Raw genomic sequence first — 13,914 nt, 5'->3', positions numbered from 1 at the left:
CTACAATAAAAAACAAAGGTGTAAAATGGTTGTGGACGTAGTTTCAATTTGGTGCCTTACATTTAGCTTAATAGGTGTTGAAAAAAACCCTTAAGGGCCCCACTACGCTATTCAGCACCGGTGTTCTTGTTGGCTCGTCAAGAAAATGGCAACCGCCGTAAACAGTAAACAAATGTAAACTAAATGCACGCTCTGAAAGGATATGATCACAGGGTCTGCACAATAGCATCCCCGTACACTAGCAAATGTGCCATGTCCGCACCTCGCGAGCATAGAACAAAAGTGTCGTTGTTGATCCATTTTTAGTGGCAAATACCAACGCAGCCTCAATTGAATTGCATATTGCGTTATCTGAAATCTTCGAAACAGACACGGTCCAGTTGCTCTCCCGTCGCCTTTCGCGCTCGCTAGCCTCACTGCGTGCTGCTATCCGGAGTACAGTCCGACGGGCAGCGCCGCTTCAAGGAAACTATGCGGCACATTTTACAGGGTTTGTGGAGCCTTTACAAGTGCCCCTGCGTCGTGCAGTTATTCCACTGATCCGCGGTGTGGTGTGCGCCAAAGTATACGCATAGAGCTTCTTAATGCGGGAGGGCGCCCGCATAAGATTTGTGCGGTCACTTTCCACTCGCCACCGTGATCACGTCGCTTCGCTACTATAAAGCCTTGCAGAACCACTGCTGGTGCTGGCGGAGCTCCGCCAAGCTTGGGCGGCTGTGCTGCACACGCGGATGCCCAGCGCCCGATTCAGGAACAGCATAGGAGTCCGGCATGCAATTCCATGCGGCGTGTTTTTGTGCGCGTCTAACTTTTAAATGCAGAGCATTTATTTAACTCACGATGTCACCCGGCGTTGTCGGCGTGCCTCGGCGTCCGCAACAGCCGTTCCAGGTGCGCCCTCTCCCCCACTCCTCCTCTCCCGCATCACGCTACCCTCCTCGCTCTCAACAACAGGTCCGCACCCCTCCCCCTACACTACATAAAAAAATAATACTTACCGGCGCCTGCTTTCGATCCCACGACCCTGCGGGCGGAACACGAGGTACATGGTGCTCTACCCGCTGCGCCACAAAGCCGACACAGAATGGAAGGCTACGAACGCGCCTTATATCCTTGACTCATTCAAACTACGTCAAGAAGCTGCTGATACAACGCATTCACTACCTGTGGGCGGAACGCGAGGTACATGGTGCTCTTGCCACTGCGCCACAAAACCGACACAGAATGAAAGGCTACGAACGCGCCTTATATCCTTGACTTATTCAAACTACGTCGAGAAGTTGCTCATACAACGCATTCACTACCACCAACTCCCCAAACACTAAACGTTAACGCAATACACCCACCCCCTATGCGACGCATTTACTCGAGTCCCCCTCGCGGGGAGATGGGCCCTTCTTTTGTGTGTGATGCCGTTTACTTTATGTGCGTTTGCGTAGCGGAATCATGGAGTGTAGCGCGCCTGGCTGCATGAAAAGCAAAGTAAACAGAAAATAGTTTTAAGATGTCCAACGACGACTGAAGGGACTTTTGCGCATTGGTGGCGACACTCATCTATGCAAAGGACGCGTTCAAAGGTGAGAATTGACATCTTGGGTGCCGCGTTGCGTGGAACGAAATACGTACTTGCTATAGAGTTCTATTTCTTGTAAAGTGTAGGTCGACTGCCGCAGCTAACGTTGCTTAAGAAAGCCAATACAAATATTTTTTTGCGAAAGCTCCGCGTTAATTCGTTCGCGCTATGACTTGGCGCATTGTCGCGTTTTACACCAGTCATATTTAAAAACAAAAATAAAAACAAATATTTATGTAATTAACAAAGCTTGATGTAATGAATTGACTATAAAATGCGTATTGGGTTGTATGAATATTGAACGCGAAAGAAGGAGCCCCGACGCTCGCGGTTCTGCACCCCGCATGGCGGGTGATCCGCGGCCGTGCACCTCCTGCACTGCCCGACGAGTGACTTTGCCTTACGAATACGGATTACAAAATGGCGGTTGATCTCGCAACCCCTAGTTTTCGGTGAGAGCTATATAGAAGAACTTAAGACAGTCCGAAATCTTCCCGGCTGTTCCCCAATTGAAAGCCGCTGACGCGACAGACAATACGGGCGGCGTTCCGCATACACACTTGAAGTGTAAAGTCGGGATCGGGAGCTTTGAGGGGCTGTGCACTCGCTTTGTAAAATTCACTAAAGTGCAATTTTTAAACATAAAATTTTCATAATAGTAATTGCCGCGTCTCACCCGAATGTGACTGCACATGTTCAGAACGCGTGCACATAAGGGCACAAAAATCTCGTCCCTTGCAAGCTGTGGCGTGTGGCAGTCGGTTGTCTGACAAAATTGGCGCCATGTGACGAAGTAGCGAAAGTTATGGAAGGGACGGCAATACGGTATGTTTATCGCCCCAAGGTTCTCTCTTGGGTGTGAATTTCAATTGCCCTCGCGTGCACGACGTACACACTCGCCAAATTTCCGGGACGCGATTTCAAAAGTCGAAGCCCATTTCTCTGCAGAATGACGGCTCAGTATTTCATGTGCCGTGCTAAATGAAGATCACCGTAGGCGTGGCAGGAGTTTGCAGACCAGACTCCGGACAAATTGACCTCGCTTTGCGACATCTCGTCACGGAAACTTCTGAAGCCGGGTGCGCATTTTTAATGTAGCGGTATGCGGTAAGCGACAACTATTTTACAAGACACACAAGCACGCGTGTGTTTAGCACAGGGGATGTAAACGCTGGCTGCTTGTCGGCGTTTCTCGTGTTCGTCAACGAACATAGCCTGCGTGTTTAATTCTTAACAGAGAAAACGACTTGTACATCGCAGTGGCATCCGACATTGCTAAGCTTCTGTGCTATCTTGTGCGTGTATTACATGACAACCCGTATTCCAATAAACCACTAGTTGTGAGGCAGCACTTGTCTTGAACCTCTTCCTTTTTGTCCGCTCGGTTTGTAGTGTTTAGCAATTCTTCTTGAAACGTTTTAAATCAGTTTTGTGGAATTTGTCAAGCTACAGAAAGCATGACCCAGTAGCATGCCTAATGGAGCATAGCGCGTTTACGCGTATATACGAGGTTTTTTTTAGACGGATCGTCATGGAAAGTATCTGAAAAGTTGTTTTGGACTCCTTAGGGTACAATAAGCAGTTAGCTTCATCCACACGGTGAAAGGTTCTCGTATATGACTCCAGAACGGAGACATAAGGATAAGCTCCCTCGAAAAACCGCCTCGGCATGATTTTGGGGCGTCTTTTAAAGAAATAAATCAGTGGCCGCCGCACCGTGTCTAGTTTTTGCCGTTCCGACGCACAGGATGGGTTCACCACGCGAACAAATGATTCGGCGTCGTCACACCCATTCTCCGCCGAAGGAAGGCACAGCTGGTGCCCGCGAGAGGCAGCCGGCATGGGCATGCTCTTGGGCGGACTTTTACACGACGGTGACGTCGTATTCTTCGCCCCACCGTGCTAGGCGTCAAGTCAGGTCCTTGGGACTCATCAGCTAGCAAAGTGAGTGATGGTCGCATTTTAGCACTCAAACACGACGGCTAGCACTCCCTTTCAGTTGCCGAGGAAGAGCCCTTTAAAGGTGAATATGTTCCGCGTGTGCAGGCTATCATCATTTTGGCACCATCTTGCCGTTGCAAGGGAAGTGCTCCGAGATCAACGTTACTGGCTTCGGTGTAGGAAGTGTCCCGGTGTTTGTGTTGAAATTGGTGACGGCGGGTGTCTTTTGCAGCTATTTCAGGGGATTGCCGATTGCCCTCTGTTTCTGTTTAGTCCAGAGTGACCGTACATGATCTCGCACAACAGGTGGAAGAGGAAATGCTATGTGGACAATCTTGTCAATAGATCCCGGTAATATGAACATAGGCCCAAAACATAAGTCTAATGGCTGTCTAGTTGGATGGCGTGGAGAATTCGGAAACCGCTTCAACGTTCCCAGTATCGGGGACCAACTCCAGCGCTGCTGATTACTTGGCCAATGGACAGCAGTTGCCCGAGCTGAAAGTGACAATTATTGGGTTTCAGACTACGTTTGGTGAATCGTATCGCCTCTGTGACCGACGTCAGGCGCTCGAGGTGTTATTGGAAATGGGCCGAAATTACGATCAGGTCGTCCAGACACACGACAAGCACGTTTGCCAATCTACGCCTGACAGCAAGGTGTCCATCAGCCTTTGAAAAACGGTCGCGGCGGAGCACAGCCCAAAAAGGTAATACTTGAAATTCGCCATTCCATCTGACGTCACAAAAACACTTTCCTCGGGGTCCCGCACATCAACCAGTTAACCTGGAGTAATGCTTTCTGCGAGAAACATCGGTGTTGTCGGTTCCACATCTAAGACTGTCGATGTACGCAACCTCTAGAAACACTTGACAGTTAACGGTGGATGTTGGGTTTATGAAAAGGCATCGGAAAATCGGAAGGCATCAGAAAGGCATAGCCAGAGTGATTACTTTGGCGTCCACAGCGCAGGATTTTTCTTTCTTGCTGGGTGGCTTCATCACGGATGCTGATTTTGTGGTGTAAGTTCATCAGCCGAGCAATCAGCTGGCGAGATAACGGGAAGGCAGAAGAAATGGACGCGGATACGAAAGCGATTTCAATGACGAATGTAGGAAGAATTGCGGAAATCCAGCACGAAAAGCGAGTATCTGGTGGTTCGCTGAATACGCGTATCAAGAGCGGAGGTGAAGACATATAGCATGCGATTCCAGTTTTAAAGTTATGCAGCTTAGTATAGATAAATAGCATGTCGCAGAGAGTTCCATGAAAGAGTTGAATGCAGCCACTCGTGTGAGGGTTGTTAATTCTAATAGTTTTATGGACGCTATTTCCCTCTCTAAACATATTCACCAGAATGGGAGGCTTACCGCAAAAACACAAGGACGGTGGCAAACGTGACAGTAGCGCCTGTCACGTTTGCCACTGTCCTTTTCTTTTTTGCGCTAAGCCTCCCATTCAGTATGTACCAACTCGCCCAACGGCACGTTATATTCACCAGAATATACGCCATGCGCTGTAAGCATATGCACCAGGCAGGATGACGGTGCAGTAACGGTTGGCGCTGCGATTTGAGAAGAAATGGTGGCGGGTGTGAGGAAAAAACCAGCAACGACTGTCTCGGTCGGTTTTTTGTCGTACTCAGTGTTGCGGTGTAGGTGGCGTCCTAGTCAATGTTCTCCTGTATCCACTCGTGAAGGGAATTCCCTACCTCTTCATTGCTGCTAACAACGCACCCATGCAACCGAATCTCGACGGTAGGTGTACCCACAATTTGCACCAGTGAATGAACTCCATTTCAATTACGCCTCTTCTTGTAGCTTCTCTCAGATATTCGAGGTGGTGTCGTAGCTCCTCCGTGGAAAAGGGGGAGGCGAAGCTGCATGATTAAATGGCCGTAAGAAGTTCTCGGGCGCTGTGTGGCTTTCGAGGAAGAGGCCTTCGGAATGAGGTGAAATCCGGGCAATTCCTGGCCTTGATTCCGCGGCGTCAATTAGGGTCTCTTTCTGCCTACTCGCCCACCGGTTTTCATAGCATTGGAATGTCGCGGAAGCGTTTGTTGTTCTCTTGCGGGCCGAACTACCCGAACACGCGGAGAGAGCTGGACCTGATTTTTTATACAATTACTTTCACCTCCTTCTATCAATAAAAATGGCTCTAATCCACGCTGTGAAAGTAGTTGGAATACAAAGCTTTAAACGACACCCCCAACAATTGTCCATGCGATTTCACATGAAATCAGACACGTGGCTCTACAAAGACTGAAACAAGTGTTTCTGCCAGCCGTTGCTTGGACTTCAAGGGGGTGGCGTCCCAAACGCAGGAGCGTCGGCCACGGCCGAGCGTTGGCATAACGAGATCAAAGAAGAGAACCGTCGTTCGAAGCGTGAGACAGCGGAACCTAGTCATCATAATGGGCTACCTCGGGGCTACACCACCGAGAGACACAAGCGTAGACACCGAAACAATTCGGAATGTGAGCTTAGTGGTTCCCATTTATACCTATTTACACCAGTTGTTTAAGTAAGTTTGAGAATAGCGAGAAAGCTGAGGGAACTTTTATTACCGCTATTTATCAGGAGCCGTTGCTCCTTCCGCCTATTGTAATTCCTGGTAAAACATAACCGAATTGGTATTTATCAATTTAGAAAACGGAGTCCCACTCGTGGCAAGCAGTGCGCAAAAAGGTAGCGTTTCTCTAGCGGCCGGATGCCTGAATGTGGTTTGTACATTTTGTTTTCCGGACCTTCAAACCAATCCTCAACGTTGATTGATTGATTGTAGGGTTTAAGCGCCGACTCAACGCAGGTTACGAGGTGTGCCGTAGTGGAGGGCTACGGATTAATTTTGACCTCATGGGGATCTTTAACGTGCGCCGAATCTCGTACACTTGGGCGTGTTTGCTTTCCGCCGCCTTCAGAAAATCTTCCGCCGGGGCAGGGAATCGAATACGTGACTTCGTGCTCAGCAGCGCAACGCCTTAGCCACGGAGTCACCGCGGCGGGTCCAATCCTCAACGTATTTTTGCCGTACGATGACTTAATTCTGTGTGGTCCGGTTTACACAGGAGGTGCTGTCGAACACGTTAATCAAGCCGTGCGAAGAAAGCGCGCAATGGACGCGAAGCTGCGCCAAAATACCCCAAAAACACTGTCGCTAAAGCAGACGACAAATCCGTACCGGCGACGTGCCCGGCCTTGAGCTGCACCTTTGCGCGGGGGACGCTGGGTAAATTCGTCATGCCATCTGCAGTGTGTTCCGTGAGTGAAACCCTGCGCCTCCACACCCCCCACCCCTGCCGCCGCCTCCCCGGAGTTGGGAATTTATAGTCCCGCGCGCAGCGAAAGAAACTTTGGACGGTAAAGGTAGAAAGCGTTGCTTTAGTATACTGGTAACGACGCTGGGGCGTCAGGCCGCATTTTTGGCAAACGGAGGCGTTCGCTTTCGCACGTGGTGGGGCGCGTGTTCCAGTACGTAAGTCGACAATTAAAATACTCAAGAATTTCTTGTTGTCTTGTGCCTTATATGAACATTTGTAATATTTCTGTTTGTGCATATTTTATTATGCCTTGAAAGTTAACCGGAATTACTTCTATGTTATCGTTTTTATAACATGCTTTCAAATCTCGGAGCGCTAGCCAGCGCCGTTTAGAAACTGCAGCGTAATTGGGAAACTGCTGCAAAGACAGACTGACACCTGTACAGGCTACGGCGTATCGGAAGCGGTTAAATGGGCGCCAACGTTTGCATGCGTCGTGCCGCACCAATATTTGAAACGCAAAACAGAGGCGCTTAAATTCGTGTGGCGGCATCACATCACATTCGGCTTTTCTAACGGCGACAGCATTAGTTCACCAGTTTCGAGAAAATCTGGCGTCGGCCCGAACATGGCGGACTAGTGGCAAAGAAAATAACGTGTGGCTCAAGAACTAGACAGGTTAGAGAATATTTGGAGTGACTTCAAATTTATGAGGACAGCTCGATCAGCAAAGTGGTTTAATAAAATCCGAAGAAAATTGGCAAATTGGGCCTTCAAATCCAACGTAGGGCATTCAGAAGACGAGGCGGGCACGTATCTCTACCCTTTCGCTACCCATGGCTTCAAGACTGGTTAATAGAAAATTTAAAAAATGTGTTGCGCTGTCCATATACATTTTTGGGCTAGAGATACAGAAAGTTCCGTTAGAAATAATAATTAAGGTAAATAGGGATAATTAGACAATGCTATGAAATTACACATGCGGCAGGTAGGTGGATATGAAAGCAGGTTCCCCGATGTAATGTATGGTAGGGCTATGGACGCCGATTTTCCGAACTTCGCATACATATAACTGAGAAGAGAGTTGTATAGCAATGCGTATGTGTTCATTCCGAGTTTAATATAGCCTCTTTTTACTATAACCAACCAAATTGCTCTGCTTTTTGTCCATTTATTCTGTGTTAGTGAGTGTTTGCCTAAAGAGAGTGAATTTCCTTTTCCTTTGTTTGTACGAGTTTTGTTTTCTGGTTTTCGCCATTTTCTTCGTTTACGATGTTGCAAGGATAAATTTGTTGACTCCCTCAGTTATGGATTGCCGCGCTAATGCTCCGTGGTATGTCATTGGGGCTTTTCTTGAATTTTTTTTGTAGTTGCAGTTTTGCTGCGGGGTTGTTTATAACCTTTTGTTCGCTACGTGACTGCAGTTTATACGAGACGTGTCACACATTTTTTATGTCCTGGCTTTGCCAATTAAAGTTATTGTGTCTGTCTATTTTCGTATACAGTAATTCCTTGTTATAACGAAGTCAGCGGGACGGAGAAAAATTTTGTTATAAGCGGTATTTCGATATAACAGACAACTCGAGCGAAGCTAAAGTAGTGAACATTTAATTGCGCTACAACTAGGCGAAATCAAAGGACAATGTAATCAGTGCAGAAACATTTTGTTCAGCTGCAAAAAAAAGCTCTGAGCTTTGGCTGTTTCATGTTGTTGCAGGGCGCGAGCAATACCTTCTCCAATTTGACCAACCAGTGACTGGCGTCCCAACGCCTTTCAGAAGGCCAAGCGAATGAGGAGGAGAAGGCAGTGGTTACTTTTACAGAAGGTGGGTGGGTGTGGGGAGGGGGCGGGCGTAACGCAAAGCCACGAGAGTTTCGCGCCGGTAAGCGTCGCAAATTACGTGGCTCAGGGTCCAAGGTTGTTTTTGCTGAACTCAAAAAACAATGATTGACCGCTCATCGTGGGTACAAAGCGCAAGCATGAATACTGAGAGGTTTTGCACTAGGGTTTCGCATGATCACTTGGCAAATTTTTCGCGAAATATGCCGGAGTGAATTTTGTTGAACAAGATATTTGCGGCGCCCCGCGCTCGACGACACTGCTAATTCTACGCTTTGAGTGTAGGTGTTCGGGCATCGTCAAGCCCACACTATTTACCAATGTGTAGAAACAAATTCAATGACCCTACCACGCATTTTGACCGTTTGTCTAAAGACGGATGGCGCGAATCGAGCTTGTTTGGCTCGAAAAAATCGCAGGGGAAAGACCAGCTTGTTAACCCGCCATGTTGACCGCCTGACTCGCCGCCGTATCGCCGCCGCTCCGCTATGCCTCCGCTCGCCACTTCGCTCTAAGCGGGTCCAGCTCTTCGTGTGCTTCCAGTAATGCGGCCTAAAATGCATCTTTTTGGGTTGGGATCAGAAGAAATTTCAAAAAAACGATATTTCGAGTAAAGCGAGTTTGTTATAACGAGGGATTACTGTACGTTTGCATTATTCTCTATTTAGAGTAGAATCGGTGTTAATAGGGTATTTATTGAAGTATTACGTCTGTGCAAATGCAAAAAACTACCAGGTTGATGCGCACCTTTTCTTGGGCTTCTCCTATTTTCTGTTCTTTGGTTTATCATTCTCTGTATCGCGTTTAGTTAGACCGTATGAGAGACTTTTTATATCGTCAATTGCACTCGCATTACTTTTGTTTTGTATTTGTTACAAAATGGCCTCTATCTCTACTTGCACAATTATAACCGCTTTATATATCACATCCACCAATTATCATTTTTGTGCAAATGCATAAGGTTAGACGGTTGGTCTTTTAAACTGGGAACCAGGATATGTCTCACCCCCTTCCCTCCAGTTTTTATTCCGGTGAAGCCGCTTTACTCGGTGCCGCTTCTATGCACCTCCACATGACCTCGCAGCCCCCTTTTACAGCAGGTATTCTCCCGCCACCACAGAGTTCTTTTTCGCAGGTTGCGCAATCAACTGATAACTGCGGTAGCGCCGTTACCAGGTTAGTACGAAAAACCAAGAGAAGTGAGAGTGGGCGTTAAAACGGCTGAAAGGCGCTTCCTGCGAACGTTTAGTCGCCACCCTTGCCACACCAAATTCCTTCTCCTGTGGCACATACAAATAATGTCCCGATGTAGAGGAAATTTCCCGCTTGGAACCCCAACGTTAGCCCTCAGTTTCTCATCTGAAATTGCTCTCCGTGTGACATTTTCACCGGTGCATTTCGCGCCTAAGCACGCGTTCATAACCGGTTGCCAGTTTATGCCATAAAGGGGGAGCCGGAAATAGAGGTAAAAGGGGAGGGCGCTGGCAAACACTGCTAGGCTTCGTGCCCTCCTCAAAAAAATTACCGTTGTAGTGGTGCGAGATTTGTTCCTGGTGCGGTATTCCGGCCTGTGCATTTCGAAAATGTCCATTCCGCCGCGTTTGAGTCAAGACGGAGTTGCACTTACGTGGCCTTTGTCCAATAGATGTTCTGTGTCGCAATCTGCCCTCTAATTTCACCCAATGAGGGCGTGCTTTAAACGAGCACCTTGAAATGGACATTACATGGAGAACGCTCCGAATTCTACCCCTGGATACTTCGCGCCCTATGGCACCTAGGCTGCTTCGTGGTTATACATGATCTAGTGGTTTGGGTTGGTGTGTTAGACAGACAGCAAGCTGCCTACGACGAGGGAGGAAAACGAATATCCCCATTTTTGTCCGGTAGAGTAGGGATGCAGTTCTTCCAAGCTTCGTTTTAAATTTCAACGCTCGTGTTGTGTCCTCCTCTCGTCCCGTTAACTTTCCGTTGTTCCATCATAAAGAAACGGGTTTTGTTTCGTGTACTCCGTTGACTGAGTCCACGGTCTACGTCTCCCTTCTCCCCAGAGTGGAAGGGCACTAATTGCTTGCATTCTTTGTAATTTTCATGTATTTTAGGTAAATTTTGTTCTTTTAATTTTCGCTTATCGTGCCCGAGGGAAGTGTGATTACGTAAAGCATTTGCTATTTCTTTTGAGGCAGTCCTCAGCAGACTAAAGTGATGACCATCTCACTCCCTTTTAATACGTTCCCTCCCTCTCGACTCCGCCACAAAAGTCGTAAATCGCCAAAAAAGATTTATTCATTTATTGCTTCAGGTTTTATTAGTTCTTTTCTTTTATTCTTTATTGATTCTTTATTTATAAAAACTCTTTCATTTTTAACGCCTTCTGAAGACGTACTCCATTCACGTAATATAGCAACGATGCGTTAACTCTGCTAATTTGCATTTTTGTGTAAACACGAAACAAGGCATAGCACGTATTTTTCTGGTTATTTTTATGTGTTGGTGTTTGCTTAGGGGATACATTGTCGTTTTTGTTAGTTCGTTTTTAATATATTTTACATGCTCTATTTATCTGAATTGTTCAGCAATTTTGTTCTTCATTTACACAATCAAACCAATAAATGTGTATACACGCAATTTCACTTTTTGTTGAAAAATGCAAGGCAGAAAGCGTTTTGTATCATGGAAAACTCTGTACAAAAGTAAAAAATGAATCACTATAGCAAGAGATCACAATCTCACCAGTGACCTATAGCAGTTCCAACAAATAGTGATAACTTTCCGCCACTATGTGCCTTTCCTATTGTATGTTTATAAAACGAGCCCGCTAACTTACACGCGGATTAACTGAAGGACGGAGCTTAACAGAAACTGCGGGACGGGGCAGACCACTGCAGTCTTGCCCCGAAGTGGGGCTTGAGAGGGTAGCGAAAGAATAGAGCAAATATCCCAGATCCTATAGGCAATCGAATAGCAATGCCGGTACACTGACTACGTGTGAAGGAGTGCTTAGGTGCTTTGGAATATTTTTCTTTATTTTAATGTTAGTGAACCATTGAAATACACCTTTTCGACAACCTGCATGAACATCTTCGGTGCAATGGGGAATCATGATTGCAGTGTCCACTCCCATGCACCCACGCGAGAGAGCGCACGCACGTACGCACGCACACGCACACACGCAGGCACGCACACGCGAACACGTACACACAGACACAGGAAGAAAGGGGGGTGAGAAATTACAGTACTCGCTCCACACGGACTCTCTATAGTTGATTTGCTAAAATATTTCAAAATAACAACAAAGCATTGCGTTATCTGACACAACAAAAGTTATCAGTTTGCAGGCGGGAGATTGACTTGTTACGAATCTTGACTAACGCCTTCATTGAACGCGCGCACTTTGTATATGAGAAAACCCTGCATATTAATTCGGTTCCACAAATTGTGTTTGTGAGAAAGCGCACATGATGAATAGATTATTAAACTTCGTTTTGCTGTATAGAAGTGATTACATGAATGGTGAATTCTACTCTGGAAGACAACGTAAATAAACCTTTTTTTAGAGCCAGACGTTGCAATATAAAAGTTCACACATATAACACCAACATCATATCAGCCAAAGAGAAAAATACACAATTTCTACGTGCATACCCTGTAGAGTTTCAAGTGTATGATGGTGCAACCCGCAGAGTCACCCCTTCCAGTCATAAGTGTAAGATTTTGCGCAGGAGGCTGGAACTCCGGAGTATCTGTTGCACCAGTGGACATGTCGCTCTCAGCTTCTACTCCCATAACAGCGCCACCTGTGCAGAATAAATGGTTCCGTTGGCAGTGCTTTCGTAAGCTCCACGTGTTCTCCCTGTGGAAGTACATTTCCGCGAACGCCCGTCATTGGCCTTGAAATACACAAATTCTTTAGAATTCTAAGGTGCCGTAAGGTGTTCGTCCTTGCAATTAACAAGGCATATCTTGTGGTTGTTGCGCTAATTGCCGTATTATTGCGCATAAAAAGTGGTCTCATGAGTGTTGATAATATGACTGGTGTTTCCCGACGTTGGTACTTGCGCTTTTTTAAAGAACACAGTTCATAAGAACGCAGCTATCGTTGAGATAAATTATGCACTGACTCCCTAGGTTTGGTACGTGGCTTGTGTAGCATTTCTACCGAATTCATCTTGTATGGGAACAACCACAAATAAGAAGTGTACATTACACTTAACGAGTGTTTGGTTCAAACAAGAGAAATGACAGGCGAAAGTCAGAAACTATTTATAAAAAAACTGAGAAAGGCAATACGCTGAGGAGGTTCTGGCGGATCTTATTCACACTAATTCAGAATGGGGTACACACTACTATAACTTGTGATCTTGCACGGATACATTGTGGAGATTTACCATACAGTGTACCATTCATTTTCATTACTATTTCAGCTGACTATGTGACCGTTAACTGGTTGAAAGCAAAAAAAATAGGTACGTCCAAGATGTTTTTGCCTCGTGCTCTCGGGTTACGTTGGTATGAAATGAGTAAGGCATTGATTGCGGGTTTTTATTCAGCATCCGTAGTACAGAGATTTTTGACTCCCTTAAATTTTTGTTTATCTCTTTTCGACCGAATAAAGTATACATGCTCATTTTCAAAACAAACCTAAAATTATTGTTCTATCCGACACGGTTGAGTCTGACATCGGCCAATAAACAGTGAGTAAGAATTGTCATGAAATTGATATTCACAAAAAACCAAATTTGGTTTCATAAATTGCTGTTCTGAACATTCTTAAAGAAAATAACAATACTATGTCGCAGCGAAATCTACGTTTCTTAGATGTTGGCATCAAGCGATATATTTCAGAATTTACGGCTTCCGAAAGGCCAGATTTAGTCCGAACACATTACGGAAAAGAACCTACAACGCGCTACAACGTAACATTCACCGATCCGCAGCTGGCGTCCATGCGCCGCGGAACAAACGCACAAGCCAGCGAATCGGCCAGCTACGAGAGGGCGCTGCGCATGCAAGGAGCAAGATGGCGGCGCCCTCGTTGGAATGGTCTATACTAGTGATAGGTTCCGCTCTTCAAAAATATTTATCATGGATGCACAGAACTACACAACTGCTTCAACAAACTTGCAAGTTGTCTATACAAATAGTGTCCTGCAAGGGAGCACAATATTCCCACAGTTATTTACTGCTCGGCTGCGGAATGGGTTCAGAAACCTTAGGTGAAGGAAAACAGGGGTGAGAATCCGCCTTTTTCATTTCGCTGTGGCGGCCTCTGGTGGGACCACCGTGAATCAATATGGCAGAGT

General features: G+C 46.4%; 2 protein-coding genes across 4 annotated transcripts in view; both read right to left on the bottom strand.

The window, feature by feature from the left end:
* Positions 1–13,914, bottom strand: part of LOC144169203 (striated muscle preferentially expressed protein kinase-like) — a 290,267-nt gene that overhangs the window by 152,442 nt on the left and 123,911 nt on the right. The gene's annotated exons all lie outside the window — the stretch shown is intronic.
* Positions 1–13,914, bottom strand: part of LOC144169202 (peroxidasin homolog) — a 74,604-nt gene that overhangs the window by 28,389 nt on the left and 32,301 nt on the right. For all 3 annotated transcript variants that reach the window (XM_077698241.1, XM_077698242.1, XM_077698243.1), the window contains exon 4: positions 12,257–12,408. In XM_077698241.1, coding sequence (XP_077554367.1) covers positions 12,257–12,408 — 152 coding nt within the window. The remainder of the gene's footprint in view (positions 1–12,256; positions 12,409–13,914) is intronic.

Source organism: Haemaphysalis longicornis, unplaced genomic scaffold (genome assembly GCF_048455015.1).
Source record: "Haemaphysalis longicornis isolate Haplotype H1 unplaced genomic scaffold, Haemaphysalis longicornis Haplotype H1 scaffold_2, whole genome shotgun sequence".
In the NCBI taxonomy this organism is placed as follows: Eukaryota; Metazoa; Arthropoda; class Arachnida; order Ixodida; family Ixodidae; genus Haemaphysalis; species Haemaphysalis longicornis.
Note: the sequence above shows the minus strand (reverse complement) of the source record. Positions and strands in the feature narration are given on the sequence as shown.